Source organism: Sarcophilus harrisii, chromosome 3 (genome assembly GCF_902635505.1).
Source record: "Sarcophilus harrisii chromosome 3, mSarHar1.11, whole genome shotgun sequence".
Taxonomy (NCBI): domain Eukaryota; kingdom Metazoa; phylum Chordata; class Mammalia; order Dasyuromorphia; family Dasyuridae; genus Sarcophilus; species Sarcophilus harrisii.
In genome coordinates, this window is record NC_045428.1 from 396919164 (window position 1) to 396942451 (window position 23288).

The 23288-nt window shown below is 34.4% G+C and overlaps 1 protein-coding gene across 4 annotated transcripts in view; it reads left to right on the forward strand.

Moving 5' to 3' along the window:
* LNPK (lunapark, ER junction formation factor) overlaps positions 1-23288 on the forward strand; it is an 86256-nt gene that overhangs the window by 46720 nt on the left and 16248 nt on the right. For all 4 annotated transcript variants that reach the window (XM_003763991.4, XM_012544836.3, XM_012544835.3 and 1 more), the window contains exons 7-9: positions 8332-8415; positions 8495-8546; positions 20849-21064. In XM_003763991.4, the coding sequence (XP_003764039.1) occupies positions 8332-8415; positions 8495-8546; positions 20849-21064 (352 nt within the window). The remainder of the gene's footprint in view (positions 1-8331; positions 8416-8494; positions 8547-20848; positions 21065-23288) is intronic.

A 23288-nucleotide genomic window follows, 5' to 3' on the forward strand; every position in this document is an offset into this window, starting at 1 on the left:
TTATTTAGCCTGCAAAAGGGAGAAGAGGTAAAGAATGATAACTTGAGGTCAAATGAGAGGTTTTTTTTTTTAAGTTAGGGAAAAAGCCCTGGGCATAGTTGTAGGAAACAAGGAGAATTAGCCCAAATTCTAGTAAACAGAGAAATTCAAAATGGACAAGAGATGGAGAGGATTTCCCAATTGCCAAATTTAGTGACTTTTTCCCAATCCTTATTCTCCTTAATTTATTTGTAGCTTTGTTTTGCTTAGGGCCATAACTGATAATTATGTCACCCTGTTTAAGTGATGGAAAGTTGTTCTCAACAGATTCAGTTGGGGATGCCATTGGGGTGAAATAGAATTATAAACATTGGTCTTGGATTGGTTAAGACTACTTGTATCTAGGGGAGGGTGAGATAGTAGGGCAGGGCCTGGCCAGGGAATAACCATCTCAATTTTGGAGCTTGTGCAAAGGTCTGGATATTGGGCTCTCAAATTATGTCTATAATGGATATCTTCTGTTTGGCTTGAAGATAGCATATTTCTATTTTTGCCTTTCTAACTTTCTCTCTTCACTATAACATGCATATAAAATAACCATAATAAAGTAAGTCATTAGTTGGCAAGAGGTGGCTTTTTGAAGTCTGAGAAAGGAAAGGTTATTATTAGTCCATGGAATTACTTCTGGTCCTGAAGTCAGCAGAGACCTGGTTTGCATACTAGCTGTGTAGCCATGGGTATGTGAAATTAACTTTTTGATTTTCCTTATATGGGAATGCAAAATACTGAGCTGGATGAATCAAAACTGGAGTCAAGGTTATCAGGAGAAATATCAATGGTCTGAAATATGCAGATTATACTACTCTGGTGGCAAAAAGGGAAGAAGAATTAAGCCTCTTAATGAGGTGAAAGAGAAGGGTATAAAAGCTGACTTAAAGCTTAACATCAGGAAAAAAAATCTCAAACCTAATATCTAGACAACTGGTCCCATCCTGGCAAATAGAAGGGGAGGGAAGCAATGCCAGATTTTGTATTCTTGGGCTCAGAGATCACTGCATATGGTAACTGTGGCCATGGAATTAAAAGATGCTTGTTTCTTGGAAGGAAAGTTATGGCAAACTATAAAAAGCAGAGAGATTACCTTGTTGATAAAGGTCTGTGTAGTTGAATCTATGGTTTTTCCAATAGCAATGTATGGCTGTAAGAATTGGAATAGAATGGACACTTTCAAATTATGGTGCTAGAGAAGACTTTTGAGAGTCCCTTGAACTGTAAGCAGATAAATCAGTTAATATTTAATTAATTTAGGCTATTCACTGGAAGGTCAAATACTGAAGTTACAGCTTTAATATTTTGGTCGCATAATGAGAAAATGGAAAAGACCGATTTTGGGAAAGATTTACATCAAAAGGAAAAGGGATCAGCAGAAGATGAGATGGATAGATAATGTCATGAAAAGAGTGAACATGAACAAATTTAGAGAGAGAGTTGAATATGGAAGTGCTATGGTCCATGGGGTCGTAAAAAAATAGAACACAACTGAACAGCAATAGCAAACAACAAATATCATTAGTTTCTACTCCATAGGGTTATTTTGAGGAACAAATGAATTAAAATGTGAGTAAAGCATTTGGAAGATCTTATAATATTGTATTTAAAGGTTAACTCTTATTGATGGTGGTGGTGGAGAGCTGGGACATTGTTTTAGAAAAAGCTTCATAGAGAAGGTAGTTTTTGTATTAAGCTTAAAGAGTGTGATGATAGCATTCCAAACATAGGAAGCATTTTGTAAAAAATCTGAAGTTAAACACCAGGTAAATTTGTTATTTTCATGTACAGAGTGTAACTAGGAGAAAAAAAGGTTGAACATTGTTTTTCTTTTAAAAATATAATAAATTGATCATAACTTTCAAAGTTGTCTCATCTTGCCTGTGATTCTTCTTTTGTGGATTTTTTTAAAAAAAAGATGCTTTAGTGACTACGCCCTCCTTTTTCTTTTTGTTATCTTCTCTCCTTTCTCCGTATCATTCCACCTCTAAGAAGTAAAATGGAGAATGACCTCTTTTATCCAAAAAAAAAAAAAAAAAAGTCCATCTGGGAGGGAAAGACCTTAGGGAGTTCTGTCCCAGTCAGAAACAATTACTGCTTATAATCACATTGAGCCAATTAGGGCCCAAACTGTGACCATTTGGTCTGAAATTTCTGAAGATAATAGATTCCTGACCCATCCTCATTTGGTCATTGTTTGGGCTGTGATTGGCTCAGACTGAATGTAAATTGTATTGGTCAGAAACCCTGAGGATCTTCCCCTTCCAGATTGATACATTTTTTGTTTTTGTTTTTGACTAGATTCCCTACTTCCTTTCATCCCTTCCTTCTTCTTTTTTTCCTTCCTTCCCTCCTTTCCTCCTTCCCAATACATGCAAATATAGTTTTTCTCTCTTTCCTCCTCCCCAAGATAGCAATCAGTCTCCTATAGGTTAAACACATGCAATTCTTCTAAACATATTTCCATATTTGTCATCCTGCAAAGAAAAATTAGATCAAAAGGGGAAAAAAAACCATAAGAAAGGAAAAACAAGCAAACAACCACCATTAAAAGGTAAAAATACTATGTATGCTTTCATCCACATTCAGTTTCCATAGTTCTCTCTCTGGAGGTGAGCATATTGGATTTCTGCTTCATTTATATCCTAGCCTTAGTCACTGTTTGGATGTTACCTCAGTCAGACTTGAACCTGTTAAATACCTAGGTCTCCTACTTCATTCTGGGCCATCTCATATAGCCCTGAAGTGAGGTGACATGAAGTATAAGTAGAATGGAAAGGTCGGAGGAGAGGGATGGGAAACAGGGAAGAGACAAAGATTATAAAGGGCTTTGAATGCCAAACAGAAAATTTTATATTTTTTCTTTGAGATGATAGGGAATCACTGGAATTTTTTGAATTGGTGGGAGTGAAGTGTGTGTGTGTGTGTGTCTGTGTGTGTGTGTGTGTGTGTGTGTGTGTGACATGCTTGGACCATGCTTTAAGAAGATAACTTTGATAGCTGGATGGAGGATGAACTAGAATGGGGAGAGACTTGTGGCAGGAAGACCAATCTGTATCAGGATGGTAACTATCAAAGGAAAGAAAAGAAATATGGATAATCAGGATGATGTTGCTATTCTAAACAGTAATAGAGAAGTTAGGAAGAGGGGAAAATTGGGAGAAAAGATCATGAGTTCAGTTTTGTAGGTGTTGAATTAAAGGTTTTTATAGGATATTCACTTGTTCAAGAGGCAGTTGGATATGTGAGACTGGAGGTCAGCAGACAGTTTATGTCTGGATTAGTAGATTTTGTGAATCATTAGCATAGAGATGATAATTAAACCTCTGGAAGCTAATGAGATCACTAAATGAAATGGTATTGAAGGAGAAGAGAAGAAAGCCCAGAACAAGGTTCTTTAGTTTGTGAGCATGACTTGAATGAAGATTCAGCAAAGGATACTAAGTGAGTTAGGTAGAAGAACAGTAATTCTAGGTACTGAAAGTAGTACCTAGTTCTCATGATAACTAATTGCCTGCCTTTTAGACAGAATTACACAGCCCACATTACTCTTAACTGCCAAAGGGCATCTCAGAATAAGCTTTCCTCTTCTACTTTAGTGATACCACCATTGTTCTGAAAACCCGTTCCATTTCAATCTACTACCAAATTGTGTTGAATCTTTCTTCTAAAATGTCTCTGAGATCCCTATCTCTTTCCAGTTCTTAGATGACCACTGATCTCCCTGCCTTTAGACTTACTTTTCATTTATTGTACATGCTGCTATCAAATAGTATTTAAGACATCCTTTCCATTCACACTCTTAAAAAAAACTTTTAGAAAATAGTTCACATTGTCTTCCTGAAGGAAGCCCACATATCTTAGCTTGGCATCTCAAGGTCATTTACTATCTAGCTTCATACTGACTCCAGATCTTTTTGCACAAGTTTCCAATATAATAAACCTTTTGATCCTACCAAAACTAGTAGCAATTTTTCCTGAACACTTTCAACTTAGGCAACTTTAAGCATTTCCTCTTTGCTGTTCTCCTTGTCTTGACTTCCCTTCTTTCTTCTCTCAGCCTATCCATATCCTGCCAGGTTAGGGTTCAGATGAAGTTTTTTCTGAATGACAGAAGTAAAAAGCATTTATATTCAATGCTTATTTATATAATGGAGCCATAGATAGAAAATTGTCAAGAAGTTCATCTTATCTCTGAGGAGACAACACATGTAAGGGGGTTCAGTGGATGTTGTCAACTGGATTGGAATTGGCCTCCAACTTGTGGTGGCCAAACTCAAACAGAGAAGGCTAAGAACAGGAGAATCAGGATACAAACAGAAGTTTAATTAATTTCCAAGTGAGGAAAATAGCTTACAAGCAAACGCCCATGTGCTGAAACCCTGCCCCTAATGGGAGGGACCCAAGATAGCATGGGGAGATCTCAGTGACTTTTAACTATGGCTGTGCAGTGAGCTATACTCCTGACATTGAGAAGTAACAGTAACAATATCACAGGTTTGATTCATAGTAGGACTTCATGTTTGTTCACCATGTGATGTTTTTGGGAAACAATTTTGCTGAGACTGAGATCATCCAGAAGGTGAGGATCATCTAGAGCACAAGGATCATTATGCCAAGTTCAAGGCATAACCTGCTTGCTTGCTGGGCCTTTGCTCTGGATAATCGGTTGTTTTCAAATATCTTGACATTTCTCCCTTTTGGCTAAAGGGAGGCCAAAGAACCTCTACCTTTATGGCCAGTAAGGGAGAGACAGATATATTTAGGGGCTAGATCCTTAAAGGGACCTATTGGGGAAATGTGTCCCAGGTATCACTGCTAGCCATTGTTTACTTGAAAGCAGAAAAGGAGGAGGGTGAGAATGTTGAAGGAGAAACAGGATATCTCCAAATATCTTGACAGTGTCAAAGCCTAGGGGGTCTCTAGGGTTCAAGACTTGATAGTCTTTAGGTCATAGTGTTAGGACAGATGTTCAAGCTCACCGATCTTTCTTTTTACCAAAAGGATTGTAGTTGGTGACCATCTGTTTTTCCTTAAGTATTGTAAGTAGCCCCATTACTGTCTGAGATAGGAAGAGTCAGGATGACTGGAGGTGCTTGAGCCAAAGACTGTTGGAAAGAGGGAACTCAGACTGAGGAAACTTGGGCTTCTTATCCCAGTGGGGGAAGTAGTGGGAGGAAGAGTTGGGCATTGACAAAAACATGGAATGGAGGAAGGGAAACCAGTGTGATCTGTGTAGGGAAGGATGAAAAGTAAGGATAGACTCCTTAACAGCTTATACCACTAGGTTAGGTGATTAATCATGAGAGCACTGAATTTCCTAGTCAGGAAGATCAGAGTTCATATTCTGACTCAGATATTTCCTAGCTGTGTGACCATGGACAAGTCATTTACTCTCTTTTGTCCTTAATTTCTTCATCTGTAAAATGAGGAAAATAAAAATACCTTCCAGGATGCTTATGAGGATCAAATGAGATTATACTTGTAAAGTGCGTATTTAGCATAGTATGTGGTACATAGTAAGCACTATAAAATTTTTAAGTAATAATAATAGCTATTATTATTTCTAGTCTTTGCTGACTCCTTCCTTATCCCTCATTGTTTTCTCCTTTTTCTGTAATCTTATTACATTGTATAAACTTTTGAAATTTAATCACACATTGCCTGACATTGTTATTCGCTGTTTATATATCTTTTATATATACCTTAGCACAAAGAATAATAAATATTGTATCCATAGTACAAGCTCATTCAAAAATTGAGTGAATGGAGAAGTAGGATGTAGAAGTGAATAATGTGAACACTGGTAGATGCCAGTTGTAGTTGACATTGGTAGAACATCATTACACCTCCCCCATTCAAAGTTGGTATGTTTGCTAAAAGACAGAGTGAAAAAGTAGGCTCTGTCCTATATCCGTCTTATAGGTGGGGATTACAAATAAAGCTCAGGATTGCCTAATTAGGCCCTAAATTTAGTTGACCATGATAATCACAAAAACTTCTAGGCAATTTCTTCCTGTAATCCTTGTCCTGATAGCCAAAAATTATTCTGCCTGCAGATTATGATCCCTAGAACTAGCATTAGGATTCTTTGCCTTCCAAACAGGATGATTGGACAAATAAACATCTATTTATATAAGTTTTTAACTTAAGCCATTGCTGTTTTGATTTCTAAAATGAACTTTAAAAGACTTTTTGCTCTGTAACTTTTGATTCACAATAGTTAATTCATTCATCCTTGGGACTTGCCTTATTGCCCTAGTTGTGGATTAGAGGGATGCATAAATGAAATCTAGCCTTGACCCTCTATATTTTATAGGTCCCAGCCATCTTATTAGGATACCAGCTTGGGCATCTTGCCAACTGTCCTTTCCTGTAGTTATTTCATCACAAATCCCCATCCCCTTTCTATGTCTTCTTCAAATCAATGTTACCACAGTGCCTGGAAAGAATATGATAACCGACTGTTTTAATGACTTTACAAAGAATTCCAGTAAGTTTCTTAGACTAAAACACCTTTTTCTGGGGAAACATTCCCTGTTCCTTCATACCCCATCTATGTATGTTTTCTCTCTCTTAGGTACCTACCCATTTCTTCCCTCCCTTTCCATTGCTGTCAGCCTTTCTTGCTCCCTTACACTCTTAGATTTTGTCAAGCCAGATTTGCTGCTTCCTGATAATGTACTTCTAGATGTCACCTCAATGCCTTTATACAGTCTGTTTCCCCCTCCCCCTCATGCATGAAATGCTTTTTCTCTCTCCTCTCTGCCTTTTTGAAGTATGTTCCCTTATGTTCCCTTCAAGGCTCATGACTCCATTGCAGTTTCCTCCAAGAGGCCTTTCCTGATACTCTCCATTTGCTAGTACCACCCCATCAATGGGTATTTTTTTCTTGTGTATATACAGTATTATATTTATTTGTGAAAATGTATCACTAAGCTCTTTGGAGGCAGGAATTATGTTATTTTTGTCTTTGTATTCTAATACCTAAGTAATAAAATTCTGATCTATCTTGATCAGTGATTTTCAGTCTTTTTGAAGGTGTGTTGCGCTTTCATTTTTTTTTGTCTTTGCGTAGGGATAAATTTTTTACCATCAGCAGTATTCTATAAAGCACTTAAAAGTAAAAATAAATAAAAAACTATTCTTTGGAGGAAGAGAATGCATGAAAGCAAGATAAGGAATCACTCAACTAATATAGTGGGTTTCTGACATGCAGAATTGGGTGGTTAAGTATATTAACTTGAGGCACTGTCTTTTTAGTTGTTTTTACAATTTAGAAAGTATCCTTGGAGTTGTAGTTTACAATACATTTGGCCTTTTGAATTCATGTAAAGTGTGATGAATCTAAGAAGTTGTCATGGTAGTTATTTGAAAGGGTGATATCGAGTTAAGATTTTTAGAAGTGTTTTATTCATTCAGCATGTTAATTATAACAGCATCTGCATACTAAGTTAAACTTTTTAATAAATACCTTTTAACTGTTAAAAAATTTATTTTAAAGTGACTACTTTTAATATTCAGGCCATGTATTAAGTTATAAAGAAACCTGAATTCATTGTAAATAAACTCTGTAATAATGGAATGAACTAGTTATAACCCCTAAAATATGTGTAGAACTCGGCAAATGTTTTTATTTAAATTCTTACCATGTACATTTTTTTCTTCTTCAGAAGTTGCTTGAATCTAACAGTAAAAAAAAGGAATTTAGCCCTTAAAGTCATTTGAGCAAATTCCATGGCTGTTCTCCCAGTTAGTGAGTTTTCATAGCATTTGCAGCAAGCTAATTGCTTTTGCTAATAAATAATCTAAAATCGATGCTGACAGCAGTTAATTGGCACAGAGACTTTATTCTGTAAAGCACTTGGCTAACGACCTTCTTTAAATTAATAGCATTAAGTGCTATGAGGAAATAAATCTGAGGAATTGCCTGTCATTTGCTTGTCATGTCTAATAACTTCCAATAATGATGGCTGATAGATTTTTGCACATTCCATTATTGAAGTTGGTGCATGTAATTATTCTTCTCATTATATGTAAACAATTAGTAATATTTGGTGGTTCTTTCCAATAAAGCTCTAAAATACAAGTAGCACATTAGAGGTTAGAAAGTATTATAAAATCTAAATTTTATTTCCTTTGAACATAGGAAGTCTTTCAGTACTGTCTAGATATATTGTGTGATGTATTTTTAGTTTTCACTGAACTTTGCACCTTAACAGATTTTAAATTAAACTTTTGAAATTATAATTTGTAAGCAGTTAAAATTTTAAAATGATAACCTGTGGAAATTTTTGTTCACAGCTTGAGGAAGTCATGGAAAAAGAAACTTACAAGAATGCTAAATTAATTCTTGAAAGGTTTGATCCAGAATCAAGGAAGGCAAAGGTAGGAACCTGATAGCAGTAATCATTTATTATAAAATATACTGTATAGCAAAATACTTACAACTTTCTGTAATTAACAGGAGCTTGAGCCATCATCTTTAGGAACAGCTGCAACTGTAAGGCCTGGACAAGGTAAATAACTTTGTAGAAAGTGCTGCTGCTGTTGGAAAGATCCATATTTATATAATTGAGTAAAAAAGTGTGATGGAGAAGTGTGAAAATCTATGTGGAATGTTTTTGTGTTTTTACATTTGTTTGGGAGTATAGTTTAGGCTGAATGGTTGTTGTATGTGATGTTGGTAGGTCTTTATGTGAATGGTTTGACAAATAAGATTCCTTCTGGGATATTAATGCCTGTTGAGATGAAATCTGGAATTGATTTTAACTTCTTGAAATTTGAGTAATCTTGCTTGAGATTTAGTGTAAGTTGTTTTGTTTTTAGACATTTGGCAGTTTGATTATAGCAGAAGTCTTTGAATCTTTATATTGACTCATCTTCCTGAAGAGCTTTTCTTTGTGTTGCAATTTGTGTTTTTTCTTCTTTGTGAGTTTAGGAATTGGACAAAGTCATAAATAAAACAAAATTGAAGCGGCAGTTCTTAAAATTGTTGTAAAACTTTCTTTAGATGGCCTAGAACAAGAAAAACCATTTATCTTAGAAAAAACCCGTCATCTTAGAACTAAGTAAATTTGAAAATTTATAATCTGGTGAGGTATATTTTACTTGACTGAGCATTTAAAAGAACACCATTTGATATTTGAGGAGGATGTGATTTTGTTCCCCTCCCTCAATCCCTGGTACTATACAACCTGGAGGTTTTTGTCTTCAGTCTTCTCTTTTCAAAAATAACACTTAGTATCTAATTTATATTTTAATGTATTTAACATCTACTGCTCATCCTGCCATCTAGGGGAGGGGGTGGGGGGTAAGAGGTGAAAAATTGGAACAAAAGGTTTGGCAATTGTTAATGCTGTAAAGTTACCCATGCATATAACCTGTAAATAAAAGGCTATTAAATAAAAAAAAACAAAAAACAAAAAACAAAAAAACACTTAAAGGTGTTATTCCATGACCTTTTAATCATGCTTGCTCATGTTTGTGAGAAAGACTGGCTTCTTTAAAAAAGAAAAAAAAAAGCTTTCATAAGTACTGAGAAATATCATGAGTATTGTTTTACATATTAATAATTTTTTTTCTGTATCAGAGATATTCATTTGGAGTTGGAAAGAATCTTTCAGCATTTTCTAATCTTTGTTTTATTAATGCTGCCACTAAGGCACTGAAGGGTTAAATGGCTTGGCACACATTGCATGGAAAACTCAAGCCTTGATTCCAAACTCAGCATTTTCTCCTCTCCTGTGCTTCTAGTTTTCTTTCATAAAACTGAAAATTCATAATTCAGCAGAAATCCACATTCAGTGAACTTACATAATTGTAATTTGTGTCTTTAAAATAAATGAATTTTTTTGTTGTTGCTTCCTATAAAGTTCCAGGATTTTTTACAATATTTCCTGCATAAACTTTTCTCAGAGATTTTTAGTAAATATCTCTATTGTATTTTTGTGAAATTTGATTTGAAAAGCAGCCTTTTTCCTATGTAAATTTCTTATAAATGTTTAAAGGATCATTTCTTCCTTACAAGAGTCTTACAGTCAAATTTCCATATAGTTTGTTAACACAATGCATAACACCATTGAAATTGCATTCTGGGCAGTTGCATTAGCAAGCATTTTAAAAGTAATTATAAAATATTTTTAAAATGAAAAAATGTGTAATGTCCTTGCCTATAATATAAGGGCAGTTGCTTACCTTTAATGAAGAGAAACCAAAATTACTTTGCCCCATGTATTTATATCTTACTATTTGTATAAAAACTTAACGGTAGTATCCTAACTTTTTTTCTGATCATTTATACTTGTGTCTGCCACTTTTAATATTTTCCCATAATTCCTAGAAAAGTTGGAGAAGCAAATAAATAGAATGTTAAATAGAACATTGTGTCTTTCATCGGAATGAGTCAAATTAAATCTTTATATTTTTAGACATGTAAAAACAGGTCACAAACTTAGAAAAATATTTGTTAAATTTATTTATGGATTTGTTTCTAAGATTGGCACAAAGGTATTGTTCCCTCAGACAAAATCCTTTACTCTCACATCTGCTGTTGCTGTTAATAATGAGACCTTTTATGACCTTGTCATTATCATTCCATTGTTTTTTAAAATAGGAAAAATAAATTGCAATGAAGTAATTCAATATTGGCAGCAATGTAAGAATTAGTTCTGGGAACTGATATTTTGATGCCCTTTCCTTGTACCTGAACTCTGTGATTTCTATGTCTACTTTTTCAGACTCCTTGCACCTTAATTTTCACTTTAGCTGAAGGCAGAGCAAGTCAGGGAGAGGGGAAAGTGGAAGCTGTAATAAACATGGGGTCACTTGCATTCTGCTTTAGGGGAGGAATTTATATAAATGTGAACCCTCTTTTGTTATGTGCCTATGGTGGTGGTTTTAATGATTGCACTTGGACAGTTTTTCAGAGAGTGATCAGAATTCCAGCTACACATCGATGAATTTAACTAGTTTGTTCAAGCTGCTACTCAGGTTGCTGTAGCAATTGAAAACCCTGTTTCATTTCCATATAGTCCTTTAAACTTTAAGGGATTTGAAGTTTTGTGTAATAAAATTTATAACAAACTTCAAGGAATAGCTCTTATTCTAGGGAAAATAGATAAAAATATGCATGTTTCATTTTAAGGTATAGAAGAACTTTGAATTTATGATTTCTAAAATATTAGTCTTGGTTTGAGCCATACATGTGATTTTATCTTGCTGCTACACATTTCTTCATTTTTTCCTTGTTTAATTTTTAAAAAATCAACACACTTTTGGTCTCATTTATTGACATAACTATTTTTAATAATTTAGCAATATTTATATAATATACCCAAGATATTTTAAGTTCTCTTTCACAGTATACTTTTTGAAAACTGAATAAATTCCTTACTTGAGATGTCGTGTTTTAATTTCAGAGTAACTAGTCTTGTTCTCTGTTTTTGTTTTGGCTTAACTCTTAGACTTGGGACATATATTCCTGTTCTTTAAGTATTCATATTCCTGGGGTACAGCTGCCGTGTAATTATGAAATGAGTAATTTCAAAGGAGCTATCAGACCTATCAATGGGCAATTTAGCAGTATTATCTTGGGGGTGGAGAAGCAATATAATATAATTATAATAGCAACTAACATTTATACAGTGTTTTGCAAAGCGCTTCTCATTTGGTCTCAGAAATAAACTCTAGGAAGTTGGTGCTATTAGTATAATGTCTATTTTAAAGGTGATAAAACTAAGGCTGAGAGAAGTTATAAAATATTTTTAAAATGAGAGAAGGGATTTAGGATTATATGACTGGTATGCCTGAAGTAGGATTTGAATTCAGGTCTTCTCTGACTCATTATTGATACTACGATTATAGAAAATGTCCAGAGTTTTCAAAACGTATGTCTCAGTCTGCACCCTGATTTTATTCAGGGTGGTTTTTTTGTGTTTTTTTGTTTCGAGGTAGTTGGGGTTAAATGACTTGTGTGGAGGTCACAAATGAAATGTTAAGTATCTGAGATAGGATTTGAATTCTTGTCCCCCTGACTTCAGGACCAGAACTCTATCCACTGTGCCATCTTAACTGCCCCCTTATTAAATAGCATTATATTCATGACAGTTTTTAAGTCTTTAAAAAGTTGTTTCTCTTTACTATAGTGTTACTATAAAGTGTTTGCTTCACTCTGCATCAACGCTTTTTTTAGTTTTTTTTTTTTAACATAAGTATTTTAAAAGATGAATCTCATCCTCCCATCCCTTCCCTCTCCCACTAAACAAATAAAAAAATTTAACCAAACCTGAAAAACAAATCTCTAAATGCATATCTACATAGTCTAGCAAAAGAAATCCCCATGTTAACCATGTCCATAAATGTATGTCTCTACAGCCTTCTCAACAAGAAAGAATTTAGCTTAGCTACCCACACAGAAAAAACCAAGAATACCACTTGTCCAGATTATGATATGCAGTTGCTTAATCAGTAGAACTTGTCTATTAATGCAAATATATTAGACAGACACTATAAGTATACCTAGATAATTTAACTGAGCCCAAAGTTATATTGGAAGAAGAGAATGAGTAGATTGAACTTGGTAAGTTGCAGAGTGCTTTCAAAGATTCTAAGATTCTCTCTTAAACAAAATCCCATCTATTTTTATCTCTGATATACTCTTGATGATACTTTATGACTACAAATCATTGAAGACTCCAGCCTTGAAAAATTAAAGTTGTAATGCCCAAAGGGCAGTGCAGTTATATGTAAGTTGTACATCAATGGCTTATTATAAAATAATGCAATTGAAAAATTGTATACCGAAGTAGTGGTGCTGTTCTAGTGGCAGTGCAGAGAGTGGTGGAAATTTCCTTCTAGTTGGCGCAGGTTCAACGTGAAAGAATTCACGAACCCAAAATATTAGTGGCAAAAAAAGGAAGTTTATTGGCACTGAGAAGAGGGTCTCTGCACAGCGCAGGAGTCCTGGCAGGCAGCTATGCCAGGAGAGAGAGGTTCCTTGATAAGGCATAATCCTGTTTTGGACATTCTGCAAAAATAAGGAATTTAGAATTTTCCATTATAGAAATCTGAGGCTAAAGCTTCCAGTTGAAAAGAAAGCCGATGCCCCTAGGCCTAGATACTTGGGGTTTCAAGCCACTCAGTATTAGACCCAGATTTCCCAATTGAATGAAAATCACTTTGAAGGCTTCCTGAATTTGGAATTTCCTGAAAAGGGGCTGGCCTCCCTAAAGATCAATGTGTGTAGAGGGGTGATTTGCCCAAGATTTCCAATTGAATGAGGCCACTTAACTTGTCTGGGGAAATAATGCTTCCCAGGAGAGCTTGAGATTCAGAATCTCCCTTCTTTACAGATCAACGGGGACACAGTTTTCAGAGTGATTATTTTACAGATTAAAGGGGACAAAGTTTTCAGAGTTCACCCCTATCAGTAGCATGGGCATTATTTTCAAAGAGGAGTATGGCTAGAAAAGGAGGTGGGCCAGACATGTAGTAAGAGAAGATAACTTTTATTTAGAGGGTGGGAGGAGGTATGCATGATAAGCAAAAGAAAAAGAACAAATGAGAAAGGTAAGAGAACTAGGTTTACATTGGTACAGAGAGGGAAGAGTATTTCAAGGAAGACATCATAAAGTTTGTGGTATTGAATAATGCAGAAAAGTTAGAATTGGGACTGAAGAAAAGTGACTTTTAAAAAGCAATTTTAGCTAAGTAGTGGTGTTAGAAACAAGATTGTCAAGAGTTAAGAAGATTAAGACAGTGCCTGGGATATAGTAGGTGCTTAATGTTTGTTGATTGATTATTCTTGATGTTGATGAGTTTTATGTTTTGGGGTTCCCTTCTATCAGGGAACCAAATGATGAGGTCTAGAGTTAGGGAATGAAAATGAGAGTAGGGTTCCTGGTGGTCAGGGAATTAAATGATGAAGTCTAGTTCGGGGTTCAGGGAACCCAATGGAGAGGTTTGGCTCCCCTACACCCCCTTGGGATTTGGCACAAGGGTAGGGAGTTTTGAGTCCCTTCTGGCAGCACAGAGATTCTCTGTAAAGGAATTTACAAACCCAAAAACCTAGATTGATAAAAGAGGTTTATTATAGGGATTGGGAAGTAAAGTTTCTAGTAGAGAAATCCTGACAAAGAGGCATAGAGAAATCCTGACAGGCATAAAATCTCATTAGGGAAATAGGTGAGGATAAAGAGATGATAGCCTTGGAAGAGAATATCATCTCAGCGGCAGAGGTTTCCTTGGCATGGCAAGGCATAACATAGCATGGCACAGCATAGCATGTTAGGACCTCTGCAAAGAGGTAAGTTTTTAATTGCCCTTTTTTATAAGGAAGTCTTTGGCTACATTCCAAGGCCTGCTCCCCTTCCCTATGAAGCTGATGGGTGGAGTTGGAATTGAATAGAAAATCTTTAATTGAATAGGGTTGGTATCTCCTGCTCCAAACTCAACCATCCCCACCTAGGTTATGGAATGAAGCTGTTTGTCCTCGGGCAGTGTCCCCATAGTGGCAGGATTCAAGGAGAATTTGTCCTTCAAGGAATTTTAGAGTTTCGGGGTCCCTTCAATGTTATTAAAGGAAATAACAATAGTGATTTTTTTTTTTTTTTTTTGGTGTGTATATAAGGAAATTTGAGCACATTTGTGGGAAACAGTGAAAAGAAGAGATTAAATTGTGGAAATGGGAGAATGGTTATTTGAGCAAGGACCCTAAAGAGGGAAAAGAGAATGGAATTAAGAAAAGGAATTACCCTTGTGAAGAAAAGGAATATTTCTTCCTCTTGAGTCAGGAATGAAGCTTGGGAATAGGTGAGGAGATGATAATTTTGAGATGGGCAAGATTGAGAGAAAGGACATTAAGAGAGTTCAAATTGTTCAGCAATTTTCTAATATATTCATCATATAATGTTTCTTATGGTTTCCTGTATTTTAATGCTCCTTTAAATTGTAAGCATCTGGAGCTGAGAGATTATTTATCAAAACGGTATATATCACTATTGACCTGTGTATTCTAGGTACTTAAATGCTTGATTATTGAGTTAAGGGGGACTTGGATGAAATTGGGGAATTAAGGGGATTGGAAAAGTTTGCAAACAGCCAAATGTGAGTAACATAGTAAGGAATTAATGAGAAATAAAGGAATTGCCAAGTTTATTGAGTGCATTATTTTGTAATGGGCTTGAACTCACCATTAATTGATTGAACTCACAATTGATAGTAACATTGATTAGCCCTTGAATGGAATATTTTCCTTTCCTTTCTCTGCCTTTTAGAAATTCCCTCACTGAAACCCTTCCTGATCTTCCCTAGTTGTCTGTCCCTAAACTATCTTTTATTTGTTCTATGCATCTTCTTTTATGTTCTTTGTATCCTCAAGCAGGCAGCTGAGAAGCAATTGGATGATGTTGATAGACTTGGACCTGAAGTCAGGAAGATCTGAGGTTAGATCCAGTTTCAGACACTTCTAGCTCTCTGTTCTAGAAGAAGTAACTTTATCTCCACAGGTTTGCCTCTTTCTCAGCCTTAAAATGGGAAAAATAATGGTCCCAACTTCTCAGGATTTTTGTAAGGATCAAGTGAAATATTATTTATAAAGTGCTTACTTTATAAAGTGCTTCATAAGCATTTAATAAAGCCTGTTTTTTTCCTTTCTGCCTTGTAGTACATTGTTTGGCTTTTAGTAAGATCCTTACAAATGCTTGTTGTGATATATTAAATCCCTTCATAACATAACCCCTATGTGTCTTTCTAGCTTTAATTCACTTAGTTCCCTAAGTCTGTATAGTCCAGCCAAATATACTTCTTAATATTCCTCCCTATACTGACCCCCTGCTTTACCACTGTCTTGTAGGAAAATAGGCATAAAGTATTTCACTATGAAAAATTTATTGTGTGAAGTCTTTTTCCATTCCTCTAAGCTGCTAGTGCCTTGCCCTTCTCCTTCCCATACCTATCTCTCCTGAGTTTATGTTCTATTATTTTTTATTTATTTTGTTAAATATTTTTTCCCAGTTAAATTTTATTCTGGTTTGACTGTACTTGGGATTGCCTGCAGGCAGTATTTTTTTTTTTTTTTTAACACTTTGATCCAAATTTCCTGCTTATTACTTGTAACTATCCAAGGGACTCTTTGTGCTAGTCCCAGAGGTCTGAAGGTGACAGTCCTCAGCATTGAGAGATTTTCAGAAATTTCTAAACAGAGCATTTTGTCAAATGCATAGTAATCCTTGGGACCATGTATCAATTTGGCCTTGGATCCATTCTATAGAATAGATATAGGTCCTAATCTAATCTTGCCTTGGGAATTCAAGATGCCATGGCACCTCTTTAGAGTCACAAATTGCATGCCAGCATTTGGGGACCCCACAGTCCATCATTGTCAGTTGGCATTTATATTAGACCGCAGGTTATGTTTTTCCTTTTAGTGCTAAATACTACTGCAAAAAATGGAAGGATAATTAAACACCCTTTGGGGTGTGACATTTTGGTGTGTCAGTCATTCTCAGCTTTTCCTATATTTATCCTAAATATCTTTTGCTTTAGCTCAAACTTATCTTCTCACATTATCTTTAGTGAGATGGAGAATATTGATTCATAACCCTCTGTGTTGGGGTGGGGAAACCTTTTCTATTGAGGGCCACTGATCCACAAAGAAAAAAAATCAATTGACGGCCATATGCAAGTAAAAAGTAACATAATTTAGTTTTTTTTTTTGTCTTAACAGTATAAAGTGTTCAGCTCACTTACTTTTCAAATTAATGGTAAGAAACACAAAACATTAACACAACAAATAAAATAAATTGTAAAGATAGAGGGAGAAAGACGGGTAAGGGAATGAAAAAAAAAAACAGAGTTAGAAAAGAAAAGAGTGGGCTTTGAAGGTCCAGGAGGTGAATATTTCTCTGGTAAATTACTTTTCCCATGAGTTGTAGATCCCTTTGCCCAGTTGGGGTTGGGGAGGAGGGTATGATAGTACATGAGATTAACGAGAGTGCCAACTTGATCTAGTATTGAATTGAAGATTCCCCACTTTTACAAATAGCTTTTAATCTACTTGTACATTTTATTTTATTTTTTCTATGTAATATTTTTATTCTTCTTCGGGTATTTTCTTTCTTTTTTTTTTTTTAAATTATAATAACTTTTTATTGACAGAACCCATACCATGGTAATTTTTCACAACATTAGCCCTTACACTCACTTCTGTTCTGATTTTTCCCCTCTCTCCCTCCACCCCCTTCCCTAGATGGCAAGCAGTCCTATATATGTTAAATATGTCGCAGTATATCCTAGATACAATATATGTGTGCAGAACCGAACAGTTCTCTTGTTGCACAGGGAGAATTGGATTCAGAAGGTAGAAATAACCCGGGAAGAAAAACAAAAATGCAAACAGTTTACATTCATTTCCCAGTGTTCTTTCTTTGGGTGTAGCTGCTTCTGTCCATCATTGATCAATTGAAACTGAGTTAGGTCTCTTTGTCAAAGAAATCTACTTCCATCAGAATACATCTTTTTACAGTATCATTGTTGAAGTATATAATGATTTCCTGGTTCTGGTCATTTCACTTAGCATCAGTTCATGTAAGTCTCTCCAAGCCTCTCTGTATTCATCCTACTAGTCATTTCTTACAGAACAATAATATTCCATAACAATTCATATACCACAATTTACCCAACCATTCTCCAATTGATGGGCATCCATTTATTTTCCAGTTTCTAGGCACTACAAACAGGACTGCCACAAACATTTTGGCACATACAGGTCCCTTTCCCTTCTTTAGTATCTCTTTGGGGTATAAGCCCAATCTACTTGTACATTTTAAAACCATTTTCAGCCCTCATTTCTTTGAACAAAATAATTCCACTTACTATAACCCTTCTGTATGCAGCCCAGAGCTGAAAATGGTTTTCAACAATGTGTTTGAATTTGAAAAAGAAAAACTGAAATAAGGTATGAAAAACCTGTACTTAGAAAACCTGGTTCATTAAATTACAGAAGGATTTGCTGTAGGATTTTTCGAATAGCAAGCTGTCCAACACTGTATATGTTCAGAGTTGTAAAAATTCACAACTTTTCAGAAACTTTTCAGATGCTTAAAAATCAGTATTCATGTCTATGGTGGGCTTATTAAAACAACCACAATCAAACCTACAAGTTTTCTTAGCTTCTTATCTCTAGATTTTCTATACATTTAACATAAAGCCATTCATTGATATCTTGTTTTTCTTTCCCCCTTAGAGCAATCATCCTGTTTTGACCTATGTTTCATTCAAACTACTTAAATTTAAAATTCAAAACCAACCCAAATCAGACTCCCTTCCAATCTCATTAGCATATATGTTTTTTTGTTATAGCTCCATATCTTTGATGAAAATGATAAATTAGCTCTTTGCCTATAGTGAACTTTCTGGTTTAATATGTCATCTACCTTGACATAAACAAGTTGATTACTAATTTTGGGGAAAATATATATTTTAGGTACTAGATTGAAATAGGACTTTTATTGATCACTAGGTTTTTTTAGATTAGGTAATGTATAATTTTTAAAGCTATTAGTAAAAAATAATCATGGGTCATATACAAAAGATGACATATTCAGAAATGATTAAGTTTAAAATACTGGGAATTTTATTAATAATATACATTGCGGTGTACTCAAAAAATATTTTAGTTTTAATTCCCATTTCCACCAATTCTTCTTGAAAATCTTGAAACTGAATATACCTTCCTTTTCTCTCTCTCCTTCCCTTTTTCTTCCCCTGTCCTCATTACTTTTGTCTTTGTTATATTGTCCAGTTCAGATTTTAGAACAAAGTCCAAAACTTAACTGTTTTATGGAGTGCCAGACATAGTCTTTTTTGTTAAATAAAACTTATACCTTTTAGTGAAGTGTGAGTGATGTTAAGAGAGTGATGTGGTTAGTCTCAGATACTGTAATATACATTTAAAGGAAGATGTCTGAATACTCTTTGCTAAAAAGATGAAAAAGTTAACTGTCTTATCACAGTTTGAGAAATGTTCTCAATTATTGGAAGTAAAGATACAATTCTCTGAATTTACACTTTGGCAAGAAAAATTGGGGCAAAAATTGATGTGGAGTTTTTGATACATTCTTTTAAGTAGCAATTTATATTTCTAAATCCTTATGTGTCCATATTGATTTTGGAGCTCTTTGTAAATAGCCTTATTTTCCAGAATATTTAATGTGCTTCCTAACTGAGTAACAATGATTTCCTTGTGGATAGGAAACAATCATATTACTAGCTGTTTCAGGATGTGTTCGAGATAATTAATCCAGATGGAATCTGAAATTCTCTACTTCAAATAAACATGGAAAGTTTCAAAATGTAAAGATGGTTCATTTCACTTGTTCAAATAGACTATGGTAGTAGTTTCCTATTGTTGGTTTCCTTTCCTCAGTCCTCCATTTAATCTTTAAATTCTATCTGCTAGGGGCAGCTAGGTGGTACAGTGGATAGAGCACCAGCCCTGAAATCAGGAGGACCTGAGTTCAAATCTAGCCTCAAACACTTTAACACTTCCTAGCTGTGTGACCCTGGGCAAGTCACTTAACCCAAATTGCCTCAGGGGGGAAAATTCTTCTCAAGTCCCCTTCCCCCAACAAATAGATACCTTAATTTGAAGAACTTCAGACAAGAATTAAGAGATACAGTATTAATATACGAATAGAGTTGTAATTTATTGATGTAATTGGAAAATAAAGGAAACACCAACAAAACATTTTTTTCCTTAATGACAGGTTTCAAAATCTTGCTTTTTTAAATCTTAATATTTCCTTTGGCATAACTATTGATATTCTAAAATGATATTTCTATGAGAAGTAGTACATGTTTCTACTTATTTTGTCCATTTCAGTTAAAATTTCAGTAATTTGAATTGTACTCATTTTAAATTTATGATGATTTAACATGTATGTGAGATTAGACAAATACTTGTCTGGAAACCAGACCATTGACAGGATAAAATGAATACAAATAGAAAATAAGTGAGGAATATTTTCTAAATGCTAGTATTTTTTTAGTTATCCAGTCAGTAAACATTTATTAACCACTTTCTACATGCCAGGAACTATACTAAGTGCTGAAGATCCTGAGTAAGCAAATTAACTGTGTAAAGCTTATTGAAAATAGCAAACAGCCTTGGGCTTTAAGTTAAATACTCTTAAAGATGTTTGATTCTATTCAATTCCTTTTAAGCAATGTGCTTGTTACAATTATTGTTATGCCTAAAGAATGGGGGTGGGGGTGGGGAAGGTTCAGGGAAGTAGGAAGAGTATTGAATGTATCTGTTAATCTACTTTAAAATGAAACTTTCTTAGAAAAAAATAACTCAAATTTGGAGTATTTTACTAATTTAGACTCCCTTTCCTCCATTATCACATTAGTAAGAATTAGAAATCAATCAAGAAGTCATTAAGTGCTTACTATTTGCCAAGCATTCTATTAAAAGAATCTTTATATAATAAGCTTATGACCTGAGTAACATAGATAGTTGAGCAAATAGTTTCTTATGTTTATTGTGGAAAAAAAATCAGTTATCAATATGTGATCTTTTCATAAACGTGATGAGAAAAGTAAGTTATCATACTGCAACATGAATACCTTCCTTGTCTTTTGAAATTTTTTCTAAAATAGATTCGTAGATTCCTGTTGCATACTGTTTGATCTCATAAATGTCTTAATACTTGTACTGTATGATTTAAATCACTGACTGGTCAGAGTTTGTGGTATTGGTTAATTGGTGTCTTGTAATATGGTATTGTCATTAAATTGAGCATATACCTGTTCCTGCTAGAAATCCGTCAGCGGACTACAGCTCAGAGAAATCTTTCTCCATCAACACCAGCAAGTCCGAACCAAGGATCACCTCTACAAGTTCCAGGATCTCCTGGTCCACAAAAGGATACTTCAGCTCCTGGTGGACCACCAGAAAGAGCTGTTGCTCCAGCCTTGCAGTCAAATGTGCTACCAAGGCGTCTTGGATCCCCTGCTACTTCAATGCCTGGAATGGGTAAACAGAGCACTTAATGTTATTTACAGTTTATATTGTTTTCTCTGGTTACCAATAAAACAGGCCATTTTCAGACAGTATGGAAATGGCATTTCATTTGGAAATAGCAGAGCAGTTATCTGATTAAGCGGGAGTTCCATATTCAATTAGCCATAACTCTTTACAGCTGGCACCTTGTGATACTGAAACCTATTGCCTGAGCTCATTTAACTGTTATGGCTTCTTTGTTTAAATGGCAATAAAACTTTGCAGTATTCTGTAGTCACCAGTATAGTGTACCTTTTTATGTTCCAAATTTAGGAAAGCTCCAGATTTATATAAATCAGACCTACAAGCAACACTTTCAGAATAAATTCACTTTTTTCCCCCTATAGCCTGAATAGATTTTTAAACATGAATTTTGACAATTTACTTAAGATTTAATTTCAGGAAGTATGCTCTTACATTGCGCATAGTACTCTGCCCTCTTTTTAAAATTAGAATTAGAAGTAATATTGGTAATATGAGAAGTTATTTTTCAGGATAGTGAAATCTTTTTTTTTTTTTTTTTCCTATCAATTAGTTGTGCTCAACTCTTTGTGACCCCATGTGGGGTTTTCTTGGCAAAGTTACTGGAGGTTTTTTTTTTTTGCCATTTCCTTCTTTAGCTCATTTTATAGATGAGGAAACTGAGGGAAACAGTATTAAGTGACTTGCCCAAGATCACACAGGTAAGAGGTCAAATTTGAACTCAGATCCTCCTGATTCCAGGTCTGGCACTATCTACTGTGCTATTTGCCTGCCCAGTGGAGAGATTAAGTTTTTTGTTGTTGTTGTTTTCAGTAATAGATTCTGTCAATTAATGATTTTTTTTTTTTTTTTTTTTACAATTAGTGAGTTCATTTGTATGTTTTTTTAAATTAAATTTGATGGCATATGGGGATAATTCTATTAGAGATTCCAAACGCCAAAATATGTTGTATTTGAAATATGCTGTTGAATAATGAATAGAATGTGGAAATCCATTGGTTTCTATTAGATTTTAATATTGATTATAGAATTTGACAATTTCATTTTAGAATTATTTATTCTGACCAAATTCTTTGATTGTTCAAAGTTCTTCAAAGCCAATTATTATTTAGTTGCTTTTTTAGTGTCTCGAAAGCCAAGTAATAGTTTGACTAAATAGTCAGTCTAATTATGATGAATAATAGCTGATTAGTGTCTTCCCTTATGGCTTTTGTGGCAATAATGTTTCCTTTCTTATCTCTAAAAAAGAGTAGATTCATATTTTGAAAAATTGAAAAAAATATTGATTAAGGGATAAGTTTGGAAAGTCACCCAAGTATAGTTTTTGTATGAATTGTACTCTTAAAGGTAATTTTCTAAAATATGTTTATACTTGGCATATTGGAAACTCATTATGAGAAATATATTTTAAGCCTGAAGAAAAAGTTCAATGAAAAAAATCTTATTTCAAATTACTTGCTTTAGACCATCATTAAATAAAATGTTACTGTTAAGTTGTTTTGTGAGAGGATTTCTGCTTCAGCATGTAGTATACATATACATAGGTTCTTTGCCAAAATAATATCAGATTTTTATTTCTAAACTTTGAAGTCATCATGATAAACAATTTATATCCTGGATTCAGGTACATGAATGAGAGACTTATTTTAAGGTAGAAAAAATGTAACACGTTAAATGTTTATATGATACTGTTTACATGATAATGAAGACATTATTTTAAGAATCATGAATTGAGTTTCGTGTGTATATATAAATATATCATCAAAGTTGTCAAAAGATGTTTTTGTAAAAGAGGCTATATTTGTTTCTAAATTTATGCAGTTTTAAAATATATGAATTTTTACAGGTGACAATGATTTCTAATAAAGTAGAAAAGATTAATAATTCTTTTTTTCTTTTCATTAAATGTGTTTGGTAGAAGAGAATTAATTTAACATGTATTACCACAGAGCTCCCATATGTTTGAAAATTAATAACCAGCAGGTAGTTGAGAGTTTGCCAAGCTTTGCAAAAATGACCAGTCTTCCTACAATGATTGCTTTTGATGTTTATATTAATCACTGTTGTTCATAACAGCATGAGTATGAAGATGCCTGGTTAGAGAGTTATTAGTATGCAAGTAATTGAAGAAAATCTCATGAAACATATTGTTGTGTCTTGATTTCTTTGTGGTATTTTTAACTGTTTACACATAAAAATAACATATTCGAAAGTA